This window comes from Microchirus variegatus (genome assembly GCF_963457635.1).
Source record: "Microchirus variegatus genome assembly, chromosome: 5".
Lineage (NCBI taxonomy): Eukaryota > Metazoa > Chordata > Actinopteri > Pleuronectiformes > Soleidae > Microchirus > Microchirus variegatus.
In genome coordinates, this window is record NC_139806.1 from 34,353,382 (window position 1) to 34,379,872 (window position 26,491).

The 26,491-nt window shown below is 40.9% G+C and overlaps 1 protein-coding gene across 1 annotated transcript in view; it reads right to left on the reverse strand.

Annotated features, from left to right (window-relative positions):
* Positions 1-26,491, reverse strand: part of il1rapl1a (interleukin 1 receptor accessory protein-like 1a) — a gene marked incomplete at both ends in the record, with an annotated part of 201,060 nt that overhangs the window by 129,861 nt on the left and 44,708 nt on the right. The window contains one exon of the mRNA XM_083889220.1: positions 1,607-1,892. Within this exon, the coding sequence (XP_083745346.1) occupies positions 1,607-1,892 (286 nt within the window). The remainder of the gene's footprint in view (positions 1-1,606; positions 1,893-26,491) is intronic.

Genomic DNA, 26,491 nt, shown 5'->3' on the forward strand with positions numbered 1-26,491 from the left:
GATAAGAGTATGTTTCTTTTGTGCCTACCCCTAATCAAACTGATGATATTCAACGGATATTGTAACCATGGTGACAGATTTGGTGACGCATCCTGCTTTAGGGACATCATTTCAGCTACCGGTCCTTTGGGTCTTACCCCAGTACCCAGTGGCACATCATGTAAATTAAGATTCTTACAACCTTGTACTCGTGTATTTTTAATATATTTTATCTACTGTCCAGTGTTTGCTTATTCCAATTAACATAATTAAGGGTCGTTAAAATAAAGGTCTGCATCAACATTGTGGATCATTTTAGCCAGATTATTCCTACGGTTTGCATATTGGGACGTAACATAGACTGGGATATCACTACAATCTATTGTAAAGTTAAATAGGTCACTGTCACATAGTTATGCATCTTACATTAGGAAATGTGTCTCTGCAATAGCCCACTAAGCGTGTGTGTACAAATGGGTGTTTATGTTTTTTCTTGTATTCAGTTGCGTCTTCTTGTCCTTACACCTTCCCTTCATATGCAAAAGGTACATTTAGATGGAGTCTTATATTTTCATCATCATTGAAAGGACAGTTTTTGGCCTCTATAATCGAGTGGGATTTCAAATTACTGCATATGGACGGTTGTTGCTGTTTCCACTTTTTCTGATCAAACATATCCCCAAATCATCATTGCCACTGTAATGGTAAAATTCTATTTCTCTGTCTCAGAGCTACATTTGCCAAACACTGATACCCACCCAGTACAGAATACCAGGTCCTTTGTGTATAGTGTATTGTATATTGTGTATTGTGTCTAGCCTGCACCTTCCTGCCACACCAGCAGGGAGCCAGCTGAATGTGGAGTCTTTGTCTATTGGAGGGTTGCGGACGGGGAGTTGCTCAGACATAAATGTGGATGGCTCACTTTGCTCTGGTTCTTTTCCACAGCAGGGATCACTCCTGTGAGGATCGACCTTTTCATTGCAATAAAAATAAATCCTTGTCGGCCGGCAGAAGTTCTCTATTTCATTCTTCACCAGCAGCAGAGAAATTTCCACAACAATTTGGTGTCAGAAGTGGGCTCCCTCGAGCAATCATCTGGGGCGGTACATGGACAGTGACTGGCCATCCTGGAAGAACAACTTTCTAGCCTCTGACCTCAAATACTCTTCTGAGAAGGGAGGACTGACCACAAACGCCCCAGATTGCCCACCGCTGGGATTTCTACGAAAGCAATTCAGCGAAATTTAACTGGTGAGCACTGAATTATTGACATTTTAAATTTATTTTCTTTATTAAAATAACAAAGGGAAAGGGGTGTTTGTTTCATTTGTGGTAAACGTGAACATTGGAGACGAGAGAATACCTCATCGACCCCGGTGGACAAGTCGGACTGAAAATGGTTAAGGGTTGTCGGAGAGGCTGGACTCCTGCTTGACAAGCCAAACCAACACCCGCCCAAACATCTTCACCAGCAGCAGAGAAATTTCCACAACATCTCTGAGATAGACAATTGCATGACATACAGTAATAACACATGTAATTAATGTTTGCAGGATCAGGACTTAGACAAGTATTCTTATGTAAAGTAAAAAAAAATTAATTCCGCCCATTTTCATCCTCTTACCGTAAGACACAGGAGTAGAGGCCAACATCCTGGAGGTCAGCAGGTCGAAACCAGATGGCGTCCTCCTCCTTACTCATGCGTGACCCATCGAAAGAGATGGGCTCCTCAAAGTCACTGTGCCCAAGGCCAGAGCTGCGGTACCACATGAGGCTGAGGCCCACACTCTGCGCCTGGCTGTAGTTGGCCCGGATGTAACCGTAGAAAAGAGCACATTTCAGCCGCACCGGCTCGCCCTGCAGCACCCGGTACTTCAGGTAGTCCACTGACCAGTCGGTACAGCCATCCACTGCAAAAGAACCAGAAAAGGACATGTTCAAGAATGTTCACTACACAATATTTAAAATAGCACAGCATATTAAACAAAGTGTAGATTTGTATATTTTATTTCTATAACAATAATACATGTATTTGGGTTTGTTTTTTTTACAGTGGGATGCAAGTTGATATATCAGCAAAGTCATTTGCTCCACAACATGTAAGCTTAAAGGGATACTTCACCGATTTGAATGTGGCTTTGTATTGCTAGAATAGCAGTAGTATTTTTTAGAAAATGTGCTTCCCTCCCTCAGTTTTTCACTGAGTTGTAAAAAAAATCTGTTTTCCATTTTCAAAATTTGCCCTACTGTGATGCAAAATGCGTCATTTGACTCACAGTAGGGCACATCTTGTAACAGCTGTTTCTCGATTTACAGACACACAGAACATATTTGTATACCATAATATCTACAGTAATTGTAATGATTTAACCATATTTAGACAGTGCCACCTAGTGTATACATGCATTAACATTATAAGTGTGAGATGAACCTCTTTTTTTGCTACTGACAGGTTCAACAGGAAAGGATGTCTATGATATATAAATATGCCTGTTTTACCCAGTGGATGCAAAGCAACTAAATAATTCTTCTATGGGAAATAGTAAGTTACAGCTTCGGTGAAATGGCCACTGCCTACCCAGAATGCATTGCTAGTCTTTAAACACTGCAAAGCAATAATACATAATCTTCCGTAAATATATTAATTTATATGCTTTTATAGATGCAAACATTGGAATATTACTCTCCTATCAACTTTTGTACTATCATCACAATGAAACAAGTCAGAGGTTGTAGAGGTAGTAAGGTTCTACCTTACTGTTATCTGTAAGCCCATACAATGATACCGATAATGCGTGGCAAGACTAGAGCTACACTTGTGTCAGTAAATTGTTAGATAGTGTAGGGGCAGTAACGAAGGTGTACAGTTGCCTTGGTGTGGTCATGTAAATAAGTCTGTGAAATATCCATAAAATGTCAATTTTTTTTTTTTCAGATTTGTGCTTCCTCATACTGGAGTCCCTTGTTAATGTACAAAGTTTGGTTTCGATATATGAAAGCGTTACTGGTATATGAGCTAACTTCCTGTTCGTCTGGCTGTGACGGGCAAATGCTTCCGAAAAATCTAAAATCCTTCTGGTAACTTTTGTGAGGCTTGGTCCAAGGATCAGACAACATTTGTGACCTGTGAAAGTTTAGTTTAGCTTTCTATTCAATCCAATATGGCAGAAGAACAACAAGGCTCAGTAACACTATCTTCAATTTCCACACTACGGCGGTTCCGGTCGGACGTTCCAGAGTTGGACCGGTGGAGATATCTCAAAAGGTCTGGGAGCAGGACCTGACCAAATATCTGGCTGACAGGAATAAGAAAACTTAAGAAGGACAACAGTGTGCTGCCTTTCAGCAAGCACACTAATTACAAGGTTCTTGCAAGCCAACAAAACTGCCCACCAACAAAATATGTTGTTTTGTTGCAGAAACAAAGATAACATTCTGCAGTGACATGATTTGAAAAATTAGATTTGAAAAATGGCATTTTTTTGTGGCCACACATTCCCTGAAAGAAATCTGGTCTGAGTTACAATCAATGGGGGGAAAAAAACAAATATGGGTCACTTCATCTTGGTATTCTGAACATAGTCTATGTTAGGAATGCAGTGCCACTAATATCCTGTATCTCCTCCCCTCTTCTAACACTGGGCATGTGTGCCACCTTCGCCTGTGCAGAGAAAGCTCAATCTCTCTTCAGCAACATCCTAACATGCAGACATTGTGGCATTTGGAAATAAACTCTTTAATGTCTCCATAAAAGATGCCAGGCTCCTCTAAGTGCTGGCGATGCACCACATACAGAGCCGCATGGGTCAGTGCTAGTTTAGTAAATGGTAATATGTTTCTTCAAATATGCCATGTTCCTCATGTAACAGTTCAAATGCAACAGGCTAACTCATCTTAAACATCCATTTCTACTTCCTCCATGCAATTGTACCCTGAATGGACTTGCCAAAATATCCCAAAAAATGTGTCCAACTAGGACAGTGTTTTAAAGCGGAACTAGACTGGAAGTTCCTATTAACGCTGTTTTTTTTAGTGTGTATCTGCGTCATTACCTTGTTTATGAAGCCCTGACGGTTCTAAACAAACAGTTCAGCCACTGCTGAGAACGTTGTGTTTTATTGTAATCTCGGGGCTCAACGAGATCACTGAAAATCCCGTAGTAGTTACGTAAGCAGCGGTTCTCCTGAACAACCGATTGTCCTGCTCCGGGCACTAGTCCGGGCACATCCGGTTGCGTACATTGAACCGCAGAAGAAGAACAACGTCCGTTGTGGAGGTGTTTCACGAGCAACAGTGTCTTCTGACTCTGGGTCTGACTCCGGTTTAAAGTCATCAAAGGGACTGCGGCGGGGAGTCGTGAAGAAGCTATTTTTAAACACTGTTAAAACAATGTTTTGATAAAGAGGAGCAGTGCATCCGCCGTTCCAGAGGGGGGCGCTGCACTTCTGAGAAAGGGATGTGCTGGATAGTACTGGCCAATCACAAGACTCTGTCTTCTGGGGGTGAAAGTTCACTCTGAAATCTCGCAGCAGAAAAACACCGTCAGAAAAGAGGATTTCTATCGGCTCGTTTACAGCAACTAGGAGGTTTTTGACCATAAAAACAAGTTAATATATGTAAGTAGACCTCCATAACTAACATTTATGTGCAACAGGACCACTCTATGTCACCTTTAAGTAGAGAAGCTCAAATCACAAGACAAGACATGTAATATAGAATAAAACTGTATCTCCCTGCCTAATTTGAGAAAAGCATTGACACAGAGAAACAATTTAGCGATGGGGACTGAAAAGACATTTGACAGAAATCAAAGAAGCTGCCATACTTTTTTGTGAGAAGATCTCTCATTCCAGCTACCAGAAGTTAACCCATGGCCTGCGATCGGTCTCTGACTAATTAGCTTCCATTTTTGTTTTTTCCAGCAGGTTTACATTAGAGAGTACACGTGTAACCAAAGAGCTTCGGGGGGGGGGGAGAGAGAGAAGTGGTGATAGTGTGGTGAGATAAAGTAATAAGAACCTTGCTGTGTGCCAGTCTGTGAGTGATACTGAGCCTCATGGGGAGAGCTATGCTTGTAATTAATACTCTTAATTACCAGGGAAATAATGTGCGTGCGTGCGTGTATATGTCTGTGTGTGTGTGTGTGTGTGTGTGTGTGCATTCCCTATACGAATGGCAGTCTGCATAATTATGCCTGTTAATTACTAGTAGGGTTACCCCCGCAAATGTGTGCGCACAAGTCAGTGTTGTCTGGTATAAAAAGAAATCCTGGTCCTAATCAGGGATAAAGCTTTGTTCAGGCAACTTAGTAATGGACGTCAATGCAGTGTCCTCTATAGTTGTGCAAACGTATGTGTGTGTGGTTTACTGTGAGACCCTGTGTCTAATTATCACACACTATTATTAGCCAATATACGTATGCGCCACTGTTCACACACACTTTACACAGCTGTAAATGTTAAAGGTGACATAGAGTGGTCCTGTTGCACATAAATGTTATTTATGGAGGTCTACTTACATATATTAACTTGTTTTTATGGTCAAAAACCTCCTAGTTGCTGTAAACGAGCCGATAGAAATCCTCTTTTCTGACGGTGTTTTTCTGCTGCGAGATTTCAGAGTGAACTTTCACCCCCAGAAGACAGAGTCTTGTGATTGGCCAGTACTATCCAGCACATCCGTTCTCAGAAGCGCAGCGCCCCCCTCTGGAACGGCGGATGCACTGCTCCTCATTATCAAAACGTTGTTTTAACAGTGTTTAAAAATAGCTTCTTCACGACTCCCCGCCGCAGTCCCTTTGATGACTTTAAACCGGAGTCAGACCCAGAGTCAGAAGACACTGTTGCTCGTGAAACACCTCCACAACGGACGTTATTCTTCTTCTGCGGTTCAATGTACGCAACCGGATGTGCCCGGACTAGTGCCCGGAGCAGGACGATCGGTTGTTCAGGAGAACCGCTGTTTACGTAACTATTACGGGATTTTCAGTGATCTCGTTGAGCCCCGAGATTACAATAAAACACAACGTTCTCAGCAGTGGCTGAACTGCTTGTTTAGAACCGTCAGGGCTTCATAAACAAGGTAATGACGCAGATACACAGCAAAAAAACAGCGTTAATAGGAACTTCCGGTCTAGTTCCGCTTTTAGTATCTTTCATAGCATCAGATACCTGTACTATAGACAAGTCATTGTGTCAACAGTGTTATACATTCTTAACGATTCAAATATCATAGTTAACTTAGAATTGGAGGGATAATCATGAGAGATAATACTAATTCACACGCAACAATCGGTTGAATCTCCACTACAGGCAGCAGGTAATTCCTCTACTGGTCAGCATATCAATGTGCTAATCAGCAAGGACAGCAGAGGCTTCATTCAGCCTTTTCTTTGTTTACCCTCGACGTATGACCTCTGCTTTTCTCTCCCACATATTCGCTCACATACACACAGTTCAATTTTGTCCCTCTCTGTCACAAGAAAAATTGTTTTTTCTAATGAGCTTTTTCTAAACGTGACCCACAATGAAAAAAACATAACACACTTGTAAGAAATCACCTAATAGTTTGTCTGTGCAGGCAGCTTATTACAACCCTGTTGACTGACCTCTATATGAATGACGATGGGCACATAGGAGGCACAGTTCTGTGCCTACAACTAACAGAAGACTGATTGTTACAGTGAAGGTTACATACATGTTACTTTTGTTTGTTTGTTTGTTTCTGTAACTGTACTATCCTTCAAGGTGTGCTGTGTCTTCTATAGACTGCCTTTGTGAGTCATGACATTTAATATAAGCCATAGATAGTTGAACAAAAGTGTAAGTTTATATTTCATATTTCATGATGTGATAATTGGGCTAAACAAGTCACAGAACGTACGTTTTAAAAACTTACATTCAGAACACATGGGTTTATAATTCACAAATAATGTATTGAGTATTTTATCCTTACATTCAAACATATAGCAGTTTGTATTGTGACAGAACCCATGTGGTGAAGCTCCATCACATTTGAAATCCATGATGTGGTTGAATATGAAACTGGAGTTAACAATTTTCAAAAATCAGGAATCAGAAAAGAGCAATTGCAATCTAACATAGCTTGAAGTTTGGTTTTATTGCAAATTGAATGCGGCTGAATTATTTTTAGTGATGTATCAATGTGCAAATATATTGGCAGTGGTTTCTGACTGTTGTAATTCAGCCTCCATCCACTAGTTGGCATCAGGCTTTCGGCCATTTGACTCCCCTCTCTGTCCACTCCTCTCACTAAACAAAGAAAACTGTAGCCTATATTGTTTATGCATATATAATTTTAGCAATGACAGTTTTTTTATTAAAATATACTACATGGGGGGAGAAAAATATATACATTGCAATAGCGTATCCTCATCTCATATATATGTATGTATCATATACCATTAGCTATTCAATTAGGTTGAAGCCTGTAATGATGTGATCTCCAGATGTTTTGTCATTATTGTCTGCATTATCTCCTTTAAAAACCGCTGGTGTACAATGAATGATCCAGCTGTTGGATCCTTTGTTCAACGGATGGAACGGTACATATGGAAAAGCCTTTGCAACGGGACAGCTGATTCACAGCGTTGCGATGCATCGTGTGACCTTTGAAGGAGGCGACCCCTTAAATTGAGACACAGCTGTTGTGAGCAAGGGAAGGGATAAGTGACTGAAGTCATTTGTGAAACAAACTCCACATATTATGTGAAGGTAAATGAAACGCACAACACAAAGGCCTTTTTTTTTCTTATTCCTAGCAGACTTTCCAATAGGGTTTATCTGATACAGTGGCCTTAGGGAAGCCATATTTACGTGCAAACTTCAAAAAGGTTTCGTCAACTCAATCAGATGCTGACATTTGCTTCATCCACACGCTGAGCTGAAAAATCAATGATTCCCCGCTGAAGGAATACTGCAGTCCCCATCTCTCACTCTCTCTGCCACCTTTGGGACATCACACCTTTGTGCCAATTTTGTTCAACCACTCACAGACAAGCACACGCTTTATGAGGATGTTTCCTTGTGGACACATTCCCACGTGGCTGTCAAAGTGGCCTCTGCTCCAAGGGATCTCACTGCAGCACTGTTAGCTGCAGCAGCAGCAGCAGCAGCACACCTTTATTGCCCACTGCTACTCTGCTGCTAACGCTGCTACATTTGATGTGTAGGTTACATGAATGGGAATGAAAGGGAGGAAGTAGCAAGGAGAGAATGTCGAGCTACATGGTGTGTGTGTGTGTGCGTGCGTGCGTGTGTGTGTGTTCTTGTACTTGCAGCATACTGAGGACCAGTGAGGGTTTTTAACCAACAAAGTGAGGTAATTTTTACGAAGTGAGGACATTTTGGCCGGTCCTCACTTTGTTTTCATTGAAATCACTTCCTTAGGTTGCTATAACATGCTATACTCATTTTGTCAAAAAAAAAAAATTTTGGACGACATAATATAGTATGACTTTTTTTGTGAAATTTTGGACCAAATTTTTTTTTCAAAATTTGGACCAATTTTTTTTTTTCAAATTTTGGACCAAATTTTTTTTTTCAAATTTTGGACCAAATTTTTTTTTTTCAAATTTTGGACCAATTTTTTTTTTTTTTAAATTTGGTCCACATTTTTTTTTTTCAAATTTTGGACCAAATTCTTTTTTTTTTCACATTTTGGACCAACATTTTTTTTCCAAATTTTTGACCAAATTTTTTTATAGTAGCATAACATAGTATAGCATGACGGGTACCTCATGGGGATTACGGCTAAAATTTTGAATGTCATGTTTCTACCGGAGCCTGTAAGGACAAACGCGAGAGAACAAATCAAGCGTCTCTTTACTTGTAGCAGGAAGTCCCGCCTCCACTCTCTCCGCTTCGTCTGCTACGGCCGCGGTAGCTCCGCCCTCTCCCTCGCCTCACGAACCTCATCTGCTGACACGGAGAAAGACGACGAGGACGACATTTGACCGGCTGAGGATACCGTAGCGCTCAGGGAAGGGAGGGGGTGAGCAGAGGAGCAGTTCTTTGTTGTAAATTTCAGCCTCTCCTCTAGATGGCACTATAAACTACTTACTTCACCTTTAAGTAAAGGTTAGGCTTCAACTGGTTAGCCAGTTCACAGTGTCCTAAGAAGAATAGCTGCACAAACCTGTGTGTGTATATCTCATAGAAACATTATTACTTCAGACCTGCCCATTTTCATTTGACACTCAGCCAAGCCAATAAATACAGCCCCCTGGGCTAGAATAAATTTACACTCATTCATGCATACTCATGGAGTGAAAAAAAAAAAACTAAAATACACTCTTGCAACAGCCTAGTCCCGCCAAACAGTAGCTAGGTTTCCACTGCAAACTGTAGTCACTTTTTCAAAGACTCGGAACAAGAAAGTGAGCATTTAACTGTGTTTTCATTAACTGCTGTATAGACCCTGTAACAAGGCATTATGTAATAACACTGCATTATGTAATAATGTCATAAATGTGCACGCCATTATGTAATAACTACTGCATTTTGTAATAATCTGCCACATTATGTAATAAGTTATTGCATATTGCGGTTGTTACTACATAATGCGGGTTTTTTTTGCAAAATTATGTAATAACCAACACAAATTGACACTAAAACAGCAAAATAATTTGTATTTTACTCAAAAATTAATACCTAAGAGGACAGTATGTCAAACTATTGCTCAGCTTACATTGCAACAATCCACCTTTTAACTTAAATTGTGTTCATATGAATGCACAAGGGGTTCTTTTCAGTGAATAATGACATTTCCACAGTCAGATTAGTTGTGAGATCAAGTTTGGAGGTAAGTGCTTCTGATAGTTAAAGGTGAAGTAAGTAGTTTATAGTGCCATCTAGAGGAGAGGCTGAAATTTACAACAAAGAACTGCTCCTCTGCTCACCCCCTCCCTTCCCTGAGCGCTACGGTATCCTCAGCTGGTCAAATGTCGTCCTCGTCGTCTTTCTCCGTGTCAGCAGATGAGGTTCGTGAGGCGAGGGAGAGGGCGGAGCTACCGCGGCCGTAGCAGACGAAGCGGAGAGAGTGGAGGCGGGACTTCCTGCTACAAGTAAAGAGACGCTTGATTTGTTCTCTCGCGTTTGTCCTTACAGGCTCCGGTAGAAACATGGCGTCTCTCTGCTAACAGTGGCTATGCAACCGCGGCCCGCGACCATGTTATTTTACATGACTTTTTGAAACACTACGAAAATGAAACAAAAACTATTATACAGCGACTAGACAATGCAGGAGCACATAATATGTATAAAAAAGTGGATTTTGGGTCATATAAACCCATAAATACTACACAGTGTCCCTTTAACATTATTTTTTACATAATGTGTTGTTACAGACCCTATTGGGAGATAAGCAGGTTTGTAGGTGGCACAAAATGTCAGTGTCACCAGAAAAGGACACAAAGACAATTGTGATTTTATAAACAGCCTCTTATATTTGCAAAAAAAGCCTGTTTTCATTGCACTCATATGACTGTTATTGGTGCGACAACTTCTCTAACTTCTCTAACAAAGTTACAACATTTTCAAATTCTCTCTGTTTCCATTCGGAGGGGGTTTTTTATGCGCAAATTGAAAATGTGCATACACAATGAGGCTGACCTACATACACTAACACACTCACACACAGAAAGAGGATAATGCCTCTGTTTTCTTACATAATCAAATTTCCACCATCCTCCGACAACAATACATCATTCACTCCGGCGTGTCTCGGTCTCCTCGTCTCATGTCACTCTATAGTCTCATCAGTACCTGAGCTCCTAATGAAGTGTAATTATCAGATGTTGTGTGGGCGGCAGGGTTCTCACAGGCCACGCCGACATCCAATGACCTGTGTGTGGATAAGCAGGTCTCAATAACTATGTCTCTCTAATTCCCCTTCTCTCCTCCTTAATTCACACCCACCGACTCCGTCGTTATCTCCCCAGTGCAGCCAACTTGATCCTTCTAACTTGGCTCGGTTAATGATTTTTACACCTTCGCTGCATATTCCGCGTCGCTCCCTCATCAACAACAACAACAACAACAACATCGTTTCCTGTTCCATAAATAATGTTCTCGTGTAAAAAAAACTCCTGTCAAAACAAATAATCTTTTCAACATCCATTATTTCATGTGAATCTGAATGTGTCATCGTTAGGCCTGTCGCGATATTCACTAAATCAATTAATCACACGATAATTAAAATTAGCTCGATAATTTTTCTGGCCCGCGATAAATTCCATTTGCATGCTTTTTTGTTTTCCCCGTCCCTCTCTCTCTCGGGTCCTAAAGTGTGTGAAATTTGATGTAGTATGCATGCCAGGTGGCTAGGTGGCGCTGTGAAGCACTGCCATACAACAACACCAGGAGCGCGCGCATGCGCTGAAACTTCCTTCTACTTCTTTCTAGTAGCGCTGAGTCGCCCACAGTCGAAAACCAAAACATTGACTCGGCGTAATTGCTGAAATGACTCGTGGATCGGTATCACCCACCCTCCAGAGTAGAAATCTTAAAAACGCTCCGCTGTCAACCCTTTAGACGGGAACGTGACAACGCTGCTCACGCTGACACGATGCTGAAGTTGGCACCACATTCGCCCCAGGTTCAGCGTCGTGTCAGCGTGAGCAGCGTTGTCGCGTTCCCGTCTAAAGGGTTGACAGCGGAGCGTTTTTAAGATTTCCACTCTGGAGGGTGGGTTCATTTTTTTGCGTTTTTAAGCCCCAAAAACGCCGTCGCCGTCTAAACGAAAGGCACATCTGAAAAAATATTTTTTGTCTGTTTCACCCGGGAGCGTTGCCGTGTAAAGCCAGAGTAACGATGAGTGAACCCTCATGTCAGTCACTTGTCAGTCGCATGGTGTGTGTGGGGAGGCGGGACTCCTGGCGTAGCCTACCACAGCAGAGTGCAGCTAACACATTTTATTTGTTGCTTTTGCTTGTTTGTTAATTTATTGTGTTCTAGTGTTAAATATTCTTTAAAAATAAAAGGTTATTTCTCTTTGAAAAGGTGTACCTGCATTATTATACCATTATCATTGAATTAGATAAAAATGATCTCAGAACAACAATATTATCGATTATCGCAATCATTTATGAGACAATTTATCGTCCAGCAAAATGTGTTATCGTGACAGGCCTAGTCATTGTTTCTTTTGGATGCTGCAAAATGAAAGTAGTACAATCATTGAGGATATCGACAGGACACAGCAAAGGGGTTGTTCCTCGCAGCCCTTTAAAAATATTTCTTAATTCTCAACAAATAAATATACAGTATATTTTAAAAATGGCTGAGTCTCAGTGTGATTATAGTCTCTTTCATAGGCTACACTTTCCCCTTGTCTTTGTAACTCTACAAAAACGTATCTGTCTTTTTTAATCTCTCCCTCCGTGCTTTGCCACTCCATATTTTTGTCTCTACATCATTTGCTTTCCCTGACAGTTCACTATTGTTCATTTATATGCAAATGTGGGCCAATAACAGATAATTTTTCTCCAAAGATGATGATGGTGAACTACCATCGCCGTCTATTCAAGGAACAGACTGAGACGGGGAGCAGCACTCACGCTTTAATACAATGATCCCCGCTCTGTCTTTCTCATAATGTCAGGACTGAACCAATGGACTAATAAAACTATAGATTTACCTTCAAACAAATGATCTTTGGTGTGAAAATATAAATATAATAGAGCTGCAACTAACGATTATTTTCATAATCGATTAATCTGTCGATTATTTTATCGATTAATCGATGAATAGTTTAGTGCATAAAATGTCAGAAAAAGTTAAAAAACTGTGATCTTTATTTGTCAAAGCTGGAAACGATGATGATCTTGAATGTCTTATTTTGTTCACAAACCAAAATGATTCAGTTTTAAGGATTTCTTTGTTTTGAGGAGCAAAGAAACCAAGAAAATATTCACATTTAAGAAGCTAAAACAATCAGAAATCTTGTTTTAATCATGAAAAAAGCTTCAAACCGATTATCGATTATCAAAATAGTTGGCGATTAATTTAGTAATCGATTAATAATCGATTCATCGATTAATCGTTTCAGCTCTCAAGTATAATAAACATTAATTGCTCATATTTCATCCTCCTCTTATCACTTCAAATGATTTTAGGACTCTGTTAAAACCTGAAATAGCAAATGGTCTTATACTGTATATTCTTTCTCCAGCATCCTGTTTTTGAAAGGTTGCTACTAGCTAAATAGTTATTGACACAAAATGATTAAAATGTTGAAATCTGTCACCGACAAAGACACAAAGATACTAGGAGATTTTAAGGAGGGACACGCCTGGTGTTTACCTGTCTGTTTACCACAGTCAGCAGCTGCAGTTGTGGCTGTGACATGGAGCTCATAGAGGAAATTCAGACGTTTAAAAAGCTTTGGCACCAAAGTGCTGCAATTTGTGTAGAAATGAAAAGACTGATCTGAGACATAACCTAATCAATTTTCCAGTGTGACTTCTCCAGGATATTTGTTTTAAAAGTCATTGAGAACCTTAGAAATTGCTAGAGAACAATTATTTTATATATTATATGTTCTAAAAGTGATCCTGTGAAAGTCTTTGCATCCTCCTTAAACTCCTAAATTACAATAACAACATTTTCCATGCAAGTTTTGTCTCTTAAAGACAAGAAAAACAACCCAAATGAGGAGGAAGCTATAAAATACATTTGACCTCAGATTACTGCCCACTTTCACTCTAATTACACCCAAGGAAGATTGCGCTGGACGCTTTGAAAATGTCCTGGTGCTAATTTAACCTTTTGGCACATTTTCTCTGGTTTACAGCATTACATGGGTTCAGACTTTTTTTTCAGGGGTTCGTTTAACTACAAATGTGTCACTTGATCAGCAAATGGTGCCATTATTGTGATTATTATTATTGCTTTCTGTCTGATTTTGTCTGACCCATATAAGACTGTATTAAATAATGGATTTGTGGTGTGTCTTTCTGTACTTTTGTTCATTTTTCTTGATATTTATAGACAATGATATACTTGCCACAGCTTCTTCCTTATAAATTGAAACCACTTTCTACTCTAATGTCTATACATGTTCCGTACATCCTGACCACTTCGCAAATACACTCGTCATATTCTATATCCTGAGCTCATAAAATCAGAGCTTCCACATCTCTGCATGTTGCTTGGTTATTATTTGTTCTCCCACAATGATTTTCTGGTGCATGCACACTGCAAATAGTGCAATAATGCACAACAGTCTTACATTAAAGGTACAATATGTAGTATTTATGGGTTTATATAACCCAAAATCCACCTTTTTATACATATTATGTGCTCCTGCATTGTCTAGTCGCTGTATAATAGTTTTTGTTTCATTTTCTTAGTGTTTCAAAAAGTCATGTTAAATAACATGGTCGCAGGCCGCGGTTGCATAGCCACTGTTAGCAGAGAGACGCCATGTTTCTACCGGAGCCTGTAAGGACAAACGCGAGAGAACAAATCAAGCGTCTCTTTACTTGTAGCAGGAAGTCCCGCCTCCACTCTCTCCGCTTTGTCTGCTACGGCCGCGGTAGCTCCGCCCTCTCCCTCGCCTCACGAACCTCATCTGCTGACACGGAGAAAGACCGGCTGCGGATACCGTAGCGCTCAGGGAAGGGAGGGGGTGAGCAGAGGAGCAGGTCTTTGTTGTAAATTTCAGCCTCTCCTCTAGATGGCACTATAAACTACTTATTTCCCCTTTAAGCTACTGAACCTCAACCTGAAGACCACAGAAGATGATTCAGGAACAATGGGGAAAATTAAGTAAATCTAATTTCAGGCACTAGTTGTTGAAATTTACATACATATAGGCAGAGCAATTTCAAAAGCAAGACAAACCTTTGAGAGATAAATGCCAAGTATTCCTAAAAGTAAGGCAAATCCACGACTATGAAGGCAGGTGTTCAGAAGGAAATGGCTACAAAATTCAAAACAGTATTGTCAATATATTATTACAATATATGAACATATTGAATATACAATAAACAAGCATGTTAAACAAACTTTCAAGTTAGCCTGAAGGTGACATTCCTCCGTCTGTTGTTTTACATGGAAACCAGAGTGGGGTTTTTTTTGCCCTTGACCAAGTTCAGCACAGCTGAGCGTGAACCTTTTAATAACTCTCCAATTGACTTCAAATTAACCAGAACCAGTTATAGAAGAGAAATGTCCCATGTTGTGTGAGAAAGGGTGTCACTGAGACATTAGCTTTTTGACTCTCTCTCTCTCTCTCTCTCTCTCTCTCTCAACCTTTATTATTTTCTTTTGATAATAAAGGGCTCTTTTTTTAAAGATGAACAGAATTGGCCAGCTGGAGAAAGTCATTTGAAGCCCAAATTGACGCTCTCCGGATTCTCAATAGTATCTCTCCGACAGTGGGAGCAGGATAGAGGGAGATGCGGTGGCCGGGACATTGTTACCTCCATAAATGGCTCTTTTATCTTTCATAGGCGAGGTTGGGAAAATGAGCAGCGTCGTTCGCGGGCCGCTTCCAGACAAGGGAAGGACAGCCATGCGTTAAATAGAACACCGAGACACATTGGCCTCTAATATCTTAACAACTAAAAAAGTCTCTGACTCACCTACATCAAGTGGGGTTTTATTGTCAATTGGAACACATGCAAATAAAGTCCCTATAAGTTGTAAAAGTCAAGGCTGTGTGTGAACACTATCAATCATAATGACGGGGTGTAGGTAGGCTACATGCATCTATACATGGGCTCACTGGCTGAGCTGAATCCTGAACCATGATTAGGAAGCAATGAGGAGATCTCTGTGAGCACAACTGTTTTTCGGTGTGAGAAAAGCTGCGTCTTTCCAGGTGTCATTCTGCTGTGTAGCATTAAAATGCCAGTAATTTCTTCACTCAACATATGTGTGTGTGTGTGTGTGTGTGTGTTCTCCGTTGTGCAGCTGTGATCCACGAGACTCAGGCTGAGCTGTCACTCCGCTAATCTCCCCCAGTAGGAACTACAGCTCGGAAAATGTCATCCGAACACCCCCGAATTGTGTTTACAACTCGCTGCAGGTTCCATCGCTTCTAATTTGACAAGTCATTATCACCCGTGCTTCCTCTACCTCTTCCCTCTCGTGGCCTGAGAGACAAAAATAAAGTAGAGGAAGATGACAAGAGACAAAACAAGGCCGGGTTGTATATTCGCATACAGCCCTACGATCGTGCTCTCGATAATCCGGTAATCTAAACACATAAGCTAGAATGAGAAAAGATAACTGTTATTTTTCATTTGTTATTCACAGCAGAAAGGAACGTCATATTTGTCTTTCAAAACTAAATTCCCTGGGGTGTGTTTTTGTTTATAAAATGTAGCACTTGAGCCCTTCCAATCAAAAAACAATTGCTTCAAATAATAGAAAAACAATAGTGTTTCATGTCATCCATAATAAAAAGTGTTAAAAGTATAAAAAGTATAGGTGTTTCTTGCCTAATGTGAGTATTTATAAGTTGTTGCTGTTTCCTATATACAAAAGTGTAAGATTTGTGACATGAGAAAAAAAAAAAAAAATTTGAAAACAAAGTCAAGATCTCGAGTTTCAAAGTCGAGATCTCGAGTTTCCCAAAAAAAAATTGATTTTTTTTTTCATTTTTTTGGGAAACTCGAGAAAAAATGAAAAAAAAAAAATTCAAATTGTTTTTTTTTGGGCAGATTTTTTTTTCTGTTCGAGATCTCGAGTTTCCCAAAAAAATCTGAAAAAAAAAAAATTTGAATTTTTTTTTCCATTTTTTTGGGAAACTCGAGAAATAAATTTTAAAAAAAAATTCACTTTTTTTTTTTTGGCAGATTTTTTTGGGAAACTCGAGATTTCGACTTTGAAACTCGAGATTTCAACTAAAAAAAAAATTTGGGGGCTCCGTAGTGTGCAACTTTGATACCGAGTAAAAAAGAAAAAAAAAAAAAAAGATTACGCTTTGATTTACACTAATGACTTTGCTTAAGTGGCATCACAATTGTGTTGTGGTAAACACTGCTGCAGAATAATCCTGATTTTAATTCTTGTTTGACCAAGACCTTCTCGGTGGTGTTCCTCATGTCCCTGTGTCCTCTAAAGCTGACAACAGACTTGTCTATTACAATGATCACTGTGTCTTTTGGTGCCATGACTTGAGAGATTAAATGGTGTTCTCCGGCCCCGACCAAACATCACTACTTACTCACATGGTGACGTTAGGAAGGAAGAGGACCTGGACCATAGGATCAGTTCAGACAGTGACCAGAGAGAAGACGGTAAACAAAGACTGGGATCAGAAATTGTGCTCAGAAAAGTAAAGAAAAAAAAATGCATGACAGCGAATGGGTGGTCAGGAGAAGAGAATGGGGAGAGCTTTCTGTGCTCTTACAGTCAACATATACAAACATACCAGACTTTCTATCTTAGAGGTCATGTGATGTCCCAGAACAATCGGTTTTCAGAGCGGAACCCTATGTCTCTCAGATCGGGCTGTAATTGTGTTTGTAAATATGTTGTCTGACCCGGCACATATATTATTGCCTGTAGGTGTAAATGTAAGAGTTTATGGTTGTTAGTGTAACCTGACCCTCGCCCAGTGTCTGCAGAGATCGGCTACAGTTCACCTTCAAAGGAAGAGCGGAAAAAAAACTAAATCACAACCACTGTTGCACAACCCGACTGTGAGTAGTTAAAATTGTGATGTTGTCGACCCATTCATGCACTCAATCCCAGTCTACTCTTCATTATGAGCAAGCCACGGGTGAAACGAGTGTTGCGTGTACTTTTGTTCCTGCAACCGACCGAGCCTATATACTCACATATCGTACAAAAATGTGATCTAGGACCACATGCTGAAGTGAAAAATCAGAACACATCAATGGAAAATAATTGATATGATTGAGTTTATATATCAATGCACTTCCTGAAACGGTGTAGACTCAAACGTTTACTGGGGCCAGTGGCCATTTGTAACCTCAGGGTTTGTGAATGAATATTACTTGTGACCTCCATTGCTCTATGCACAGCTTACAGCCAGAGGGAAAGTCCCAAAATACACAATCTAACTGCATACAATAACAGACAAAATGGGGTCGCATCAAGACAGAAACACCACTTAAGCCCAATTTATACTTCTGCGTAAAGTGCTCCGCGTAGGTTACGCAGAGACTCTGCGTCGACGCAGAGCCTGTCGAAGAGCCTCTGCGTCGTCTCCGACAGCTCAAAATATTTTTTAAGTGTCCGTCACTCCGTCAAGGGACAACGGAGACGGCAAGAGCTGCGATTGGTCCTCAGGACAGGCCGAGCTAAGCTGCTCTGTGCCGGCTCACAGTGAGCACCGAGCGTCCACAGAGGGCGGAGCTGATCCTCGCCGATAACGCCGCTGCCAAACTGTAAATACGTCATATCTTAACACACACAGCACATGTTTATACTCTAAATGGCCAATTTCGCGCCTCAAATGATCTTAAAACTGCGTTCCGTCACACAGAAAAGTGAGAAACGGCCACTGTTTCAACAACAACAGTCTTTCTCTCTCTTTCTCTCTCGGAGGCCATTGCTCACTGCAGCCTGAAGCACAACAACCTTGCGCAGCGACCCCTACTGATCGGGCGGGAAATTGCAGCGCGTGTCCGTCACCACGACGCAGAAGTATAAAGGCTCGAGGCGTCTCCGTGGTGACGCAGTCGGATAACGCATTACGCAGTCGGAGAAGTATAATGTGGCCTTAAGAGTTCTGTCTGTGGGGATCCTTGTAGATAAGCCCAGTAATTCCGATGTATTCTACAGTGTGAGCCTCTGTCCAGTGCAGCTGTCAATGACGCTGAACAGTTGTGGTTATTCTAATGCAATATTCATGATTATATGCATCGGCTTTACTTGGCTGTCAAGTCAACCGATGCGTTACTTTGGTCATTGGTGTGCGCGTTTCATTATTTATCATGTTTCATAATGCATAGGGATGATTTCTTCAAGATATTAAGCATCTCACTGGTAGTGTATGTATGTACTGTTTGTCACAGTATACCGTTTTGCTTAGAAGTTAAAAGGCTTAATTTCCTTTCTTTTATCTACCATCTGTTTAATGTGTTCAAATGTATACATGATCACATACTACTGGATTTGCACTTTCTATTCACTTAGCTATGCATATAAAATCCCCAAAGAAGAGGAAATCTATGCATTGGGAAAAAAAAAAAATACTGTCCATGGTTGAATAGGAAATGTGATGTTAAATGACCCATCCATCCATCCAGTCCGTAAAGAGACATCTCCAGTGAGATGCACTGGGGGGGGGCCAGGCGAGTTAATGACACAGCGCCCAAGGCCTAGACCCAGGCATCATGCCCACGATCATGAGCACACACACACACACACACAGACAGACACACATACACACTCCCCTCAAGTGATTTCTATTCAGTATTTGTTATCCCCCAAAAAACATGTCTGCTATGACAGATTAACACTAAAGCAATGTTTGTCGATCACTGTTAACCTTAAGCCCAATTTATACTCCTGCGTAAAGTGCTCTGCGTAGGTTACGCAGAGTCCTCTGCGTCGACGCAGAACCTGTCGAAGAGCCTCTGCGTCGTCTCCGACTGCACGGAATGTTTTTTAAGTGTCTGTCACTCAGTCAAGGGACAACGGAGACGGCAAGAGCTGCGATTGGTCCTCAGGACAGGCCGAGATAACGCTGCTCTGTGCCGGCTCACAGTGCGCACCGAGCGTCCACAGACGCGGAGCTGATCCCCGCCGATAACGCCGCTGCCAAACTATAAATACGTCATATCTTAACACACACAGCACATGTTTAGACTCTAAATGGCCAATTTCTCGCCTCAAATTATCTTAAAACTGCGTTCCGTCACACAGAAAAGTGAGAAACGGCCACTGTTTCAACAACAACAGTCTTTCTCTCTCTTTCTCCCTCGGACGCCATTGCTCACTGTAGCCAAAAGCACAACAACCTTGCGCAGCGACCCCTACTGAATGGGCGGGAAATTGCAGCGTCTATCCGTCACCACGACGCAGAAGTATAAAGGCTCGAGTGGTCTACGTGGTGACGGAGACGGATAACGCATTACTCAGTCGGAGAAGTATAATGTGGCCTTTAGTCTTCTGCTGGTTATTGACTAAAAACACAAAATGCCGAATTTTTAACTTAACCTGTTCAATAGAAATTATTCTCGTTCTCTTGATCTACAAAGATCTACACAAATCTGATTTAAAAATCAGAAGTGACGATCAGATTTTTGTGTCCACATAGGCCTGACAAAAAAAAAAAAAAAACTAGATCAGAGTCACTTAATCTGCTAATCTGAATGTAACCTTCTCTCAATTATTCAGCTGTGTGTTTTCAGTATAAAATTCAATGAATCAGCCGTCAGAGCGCTACCGTCCATCCTTCTTTTTAAAAGATTTGTGCACTTGCACCTCGGAGGATTTCTATTAAAAAATGTTGCAGGTCATCAGAGAGAACGCCTCTCTGCAGAGGAAAGACCTGTTCATGCGGAAAAAAGTGAAAGAGTGAAAGCCGAGCATATGCCCATCTTGAGGACCCACGTATTGTATGGAGGCGCATATGACTATTTTACGACAACAGTGAAATTGTACGATAACTTTCGTCACCTCCTTTTTATGAGCAACATTGTACTCGGATGGATGCAAGTACTTTTGCTATTTGGATAACTTAGGAATTAAGTATCAGTCTAAAAATAACAAAACACTTATTTATCCTAACCACCACTTTGCCCCGGGTGTAAGATGGGTCAATAAAACCTGTTTCTCATATCATCTGCTCTGCTAGTTTGCTATTGTATAGAACTCTATTACCCTTTTAAATACCTTCTGTTTCACCTATCGTCCTTTTTTTTTTATCCATTCTTTCTCCAGCTCCCTTACCACTCAGTGACCTCTTTCTCAGAGGTTGTATTAGTGTGTTAACAAGGCTGTATTGGTCTGCAAATTCACAAACATACATTAACGCACACACACACACACAGTGTGTGATTCAGATAACCCTTTTTTCTGCATTTTCATCTCCTTACATTAACCACACACAGAGATGACAAAGCTATGGACATGTGACCTTCACTGTCAGTTTTACTCCCTTTCTTGCTTGCGATAACACCTTTCAACGTACTGTATATATCGCCATTGAATCATTAAAGAGGAACTAGACCGGAAGTTCCTATTAACGCTGTTTTTTTGGTGTGTATCTGCGTCATTACCTTGTTTATGAAGCCCTGACGGTTCGAAACAAACAGTTCAGCCACTGCTGAGAACGCTGTGTTTTATTGTAATCTCGGGGCTCAACGAGATCACTGAAAATCCAGTAATAGTTACGTAAGCAGCGGTTCTCCTGAACAACCGATCGTCCTGCTCCGGGCACTAGTCCGGGCACATCCGGTTGCGTACATTGAACCGCAGAAGAAGAATAACGTCCGTTGTGGAGGTGTTTCACGAGCAACAGTGTCTTCTGACTCTGGGTCTGACTCCGGGTCAAAGGTCGTCAAAGGGACTGCGGCGGGGAGTCGTGAAGAAGCTATTTTTAAACACTGTTAAAACAATGTTTTGATAATGAGGAGCAGTGCATCCACCGTTCCAGAGGGGGGCGCTGCGCTTCTGAGAACGGACGTGCTGGATAGTACTGGCCAATCACAAGACTCTGTCTTCTGGGGGTGAAAGTTCACTCTGAAATCTCGCAGCAGAAAAACACCATCAGAAAAGAGAGATTTCTATTGGCTAGTTTACAGCAACTAGGAGGTTTTTGACCATAAAAACAAGTTAATATATGTAAGTAGACCTCCATAACTGACATTTATGTGCAACAGGACCACTCTATGTCACCTTTAAATCCATCTATGTCTCATCCCCAAATCCCCTTATCTATCTTTCCACCTTTAATTCTGCTAAACTAATTTGTGAAATGTTCGTTAGCTTGAAAACAGAGACGGTCAAGTCTACGGACTGGTCAAAGCAAATCCACGAGAAAACTATTTGGAAAAGCCGAAAGTGAGACTTAAAACGTAGAGGAACGAAGCTACACTCAGCATAGGTGAGTGCATGTGTTTACCACGTATGCACTCTCGACAGTATATGTATGACACCATTTATATCAGAGGGGAGGATAAACGAGCATAGAGCGCTGAAGATGAAAGAGCATTTTTAATTAAGATAAGTACGAAGCGCGGGTTCATTAATAATGCAAAAATCATTACCCCAATTACGATAGCGCCCCAGTTTAAAGACACTGTAATGTGTGCATGTACGCTCGCTTGCCAGCGCTTGCATCCAAGTGTGCGTCTGGTGAGTAAGTAAAATGGATTCCTCCGGTGATTCGATGCCAATAATTCAACCTCAACCTTAATAGCCGAGGGAAAAAAAAAAAAATGCACGCAGCTTCCCAGAAACCATCACAACGTGTGTGTGTGTGTGTGCGCTTGCGCTTGTGCATACACAGAGAGCAATGCTTTGCTGCACCGTCGAGCCTGCACAGTAACAAGAGGGTGCAAGTAAGAAAGGCGGCGAGAAACAAAGGAGATGAAAAAGATGGAGAACAGTCAGATAGGGCAGACTTGTCCGATTGCGCTCCTCTTAAAATATTTATGTAGCTTGAGATTTCTGTTCCTGTTTCGGAGTCCAATTAAAGCTCTTCTCCAAATGAACGTGCTCGCGCTGGAGCCAGGAGAGGAAACAGCAGCAGTCTGCAAAAGCAGCAAACACGACGCTGCAGTTTTTACAAGTCGCTCTTGCCGTCCTTTTCCCTCTAAAGCCACGCAGCTCCGTAACCACAGTCGGCACATGTTACGGTCTCACACGGGCGAGGAATACGTGCACGCGGGGAATTAAATGCACTAAACCACATCGAGTCCTTATTTGCTATGCTTGACATTATAATTTACTGCATGCATTTAGTGCAAACGGCAAAACCCCTGACATGAACCTGCTAGCCTGGAATTAAAGCAATACCCTTTTTTACGTCAGAAACGGTTGAATAATTCAGCAGCTCAACAGTAAGGAGCAGTGCCACAGAGGATAGGGCCTTTGGGTGGTTCTCAGACAAATCACACACACACACACACTGCTCTCCAGTGGCACACATTCATCTCATAGAGCTGCTTCACGAACATCCAGAAGAGAAAAGATCGAGATTTTAAAGGACAAACACTGACAAGTGGCAACTGCTCACATGTTTGTATCACACTCTAATAGGCTTTCTGCATGCACTCTATTTCCCTCTAAATCAGGGGTTCTCAAAGTTTTGATACCTGAGGGCCAATTTAGGAACCCAACATTGGACTGAGGGCCGCCAAAGGAAGAAAAAACGAAAAAAAAACAGAAATAAATCCCATTTGTAATCATTTTAATGACCAGATTGCAGTTCTACAGTTTAGCGTTAAGTCATATAAGCTTTAATATAATGTAATTTTATTTATTTATTTTATTTTGGCCATTGTTCGTACCTTACCAAGTACCAATACCAAGTAACACATTTCTGTTACCATACATTTACTGGGTAAATAGCTAGTAATTGGGGGCTGTAGCTACCTGCTTATAACCAGCTTATAACCCAATAATACACTAAAATTCACCATATAGAAACCAGGTAAATACCCAGTATTTTTGTTTACACTTATTGGTCTGTATCCAGTAATGTCCAATAAACATTTAACAAGCTTAGTAGCTCCTGGATACCAATGCTCTAAATGGAAACATAATTTACAAAACTTACATCATGATCTGATGAGGAAAAGACAAAATTGGCAATTTAGAGCATTAACTCTTGTGTTTTACAGCAACAAGCTCCTTTTCCATTAGAATCAATAATTTTTTTTATTGTCATTATGGGGACGTAACAAAATTTAGCAGTGACTCCCGGCTTAAAAGCACACGATAAAATAACAAGATTGACGAAAGACTTAACACTTAAAAGGACACAACAAAATGTAAACGCAACAGAAGACTTAAACACTTGAATCAGACACAACGATGTAAAACACGACAAAATATATGACTAACAACAACAAATAACAAAATATAAGAGAATATAAGACTAGAGTATGTGCAAGTATGTGCATTAGACTTCCAGTCAGTGTTTCTTTTTTTGCCATGAGCAGAATCGCCCCCCAGTGTCGATTCAATATAAATTTATTTACGCATGGGCGTCCTCAGAAGAATCTGAAGACTACAACTAATTTGTACGTATGGTCAATGGAATTAACTCACATAACATGGATTCTTTTTCACACCATATTGGAATTTCCAACATATCAGTCAGGGGAGCTGGTTGTTCACTAGTGAGGCAGCTTTAAATGGGAATTAGCAGCATTTCACTGTGCATAGTGATTTAGTATGGGTCCATGCAGGAGTGTGTCAGGTCATTATTACAATGCTTTGTGAATCTACAGTAATACTCCCAGTGCAGGCCAGAAACACACGCACGATTAATAGTTTGTAATCATGCATGTTCTTTCAACAAACAACGATTGCCCACAAGCAAGAGTATGTGACTTTATAAATGATGTGCTTGGAACACTTGTTGTCAGTGTGTATATGATTATATGTAGCCAATGCGTTTCTGAGTTGTGTCTTCTTTTAGTTTTGAGTGAAGCCCAATTTATACTCCTGCGTAAAGTGCTCTGCGTAGGTTACGCAGAGTCCTCTGCGTCGACGCAGAACCTGTCGAAGAGCCTCTGCGTCGTCTCCGGCTGCACGGAAGATTTTTTAAGTGTCCGTCACTCCGTCAAGGGACAACGGAGACGACAAGAGCTGCGATTGGTCCTCAGGACAGGCCGAGCGAAGCTGCTCTGTGCCGGCTCTCAGTGCGCACCGAGCGTCCTGACAGAGGCGGAGCTGGGCACCGCCGACTTCGTCGATGCCGAACTATAAATACGTCATATCTTAACACACACAGCACATGTTTAGACTCTAAATGGCCAATTTTTCACCTCAAATGATCTTAAAACTGCGTTCCGTCACACAGAAAAGTGACAAACGGCCACTGTTTCAACAACGGCCACTGTTTCTCCCTCGGACGCCATTGCTCACTGTAGCCTGAAGCACAACAACCTTGCGCAGCGACCCCTACTGATCGGGTGGGAAATTGCAGCGCCTATCCGTCACCACGACGCAGAAGTATAAAGGCTCGAGCGGTCTACGTGGCGACGCAGACGGATAAACGCATTACGCAGTCGGAGAAGTATAATGTGGCCTTGAGGCACACACAGGAGTTGAGTTTCAGGAGGATTTTATCCCTTTCAGGAGAAAACAGGGAAAACAAACAGGCGTCACACACACAGTCCACGACATGCATCTCGCTCCACTCAGCTCAGAGCGTCAGTGCTCACTCAAAATCCATAAATAAACATTTAAATAAAAACCTAAAGATGAGGAAATGATCAAACATAAATAAAGCAGTCTCCAAAAGATCAATTAAATAAAAAACAGCATATAAAATAATGTTTTTTATTTAATTGATCTTTGATGTATATGATGTAATGATGTATATATTATATACATCATTAAGCAACAAAAAATATAGATATATTAAGGAAAAGAAAAGGGTCTTTAACCCACACTTGCAACTCACTCCCTTCAACTCATTTTATATAATTTTTACACAACAACTATGACAAAAAAAACTCAGAACAGAACATACCTTTCAGGAGAAAACAGGGAAAACAAACAGGCGTCTCACACACACAGTCCACAACATGCATATCGCTCCACTCTGCAGGATAAAAAAAGAATTACCGCCACATACTGGTCAAACAGCGGCATGACACGCAGCGGTGTCCTTAGCTCACTGCCACTAGCATTAAGCTAACCCACGCACTCGTTCAAGCACGTAAAAGTCCGTTTCTGTAACAATTTAACAACGTACGAGTTTACCTACACAATTAAGATTTAACCCACGTGCGGGTTAATGTAACAAAACTATTTTAAAGTGACAACAAAAATATAATTTTTTTAAAAATCAAAGGGAGAAAGATGCCAACACAACTTACCAGCTCAGAGCGTCAGTGCCCACTGAAGCAGGTGCACACAGGTGCAACGCCCAAATTACTCCCCAGGGAAACAAAAAAGGTATGGCATGTAAAAAATAATGTGGAACCTATTTACAATAAAAAAAACATTTTTGGGGGAGTTCACAATAGAAAATTACGGAAGCGTATTGCATTCACTTGAAAAAAAAAAAAAAAAAACTCCTGTTTTTCTCAGTAATTAATTTTCGGTTTGATTTTTTGAATAACTTTTTTTCTGTTTTTCTGACTAATATTTTTTTCTGTTTTTCTGACTAATATTTTTTTCTGTTTTTCTGAGTAATTTCTTTTCAGTTTTTCAGAGTAATTTGTTTTCAGTTTTTCGTGCAAATATTTTTTTCCCCTGTTTTTCAGAGTACTTTTTTTCAGAATTATCGAGAACTCTTGCTATGGCACACGCCGCCGAAGGCGATTCCGGCGCCTCAGCTGCACACCGTGTGCATCCAATATTTTCAGCAGTCTCTTCTT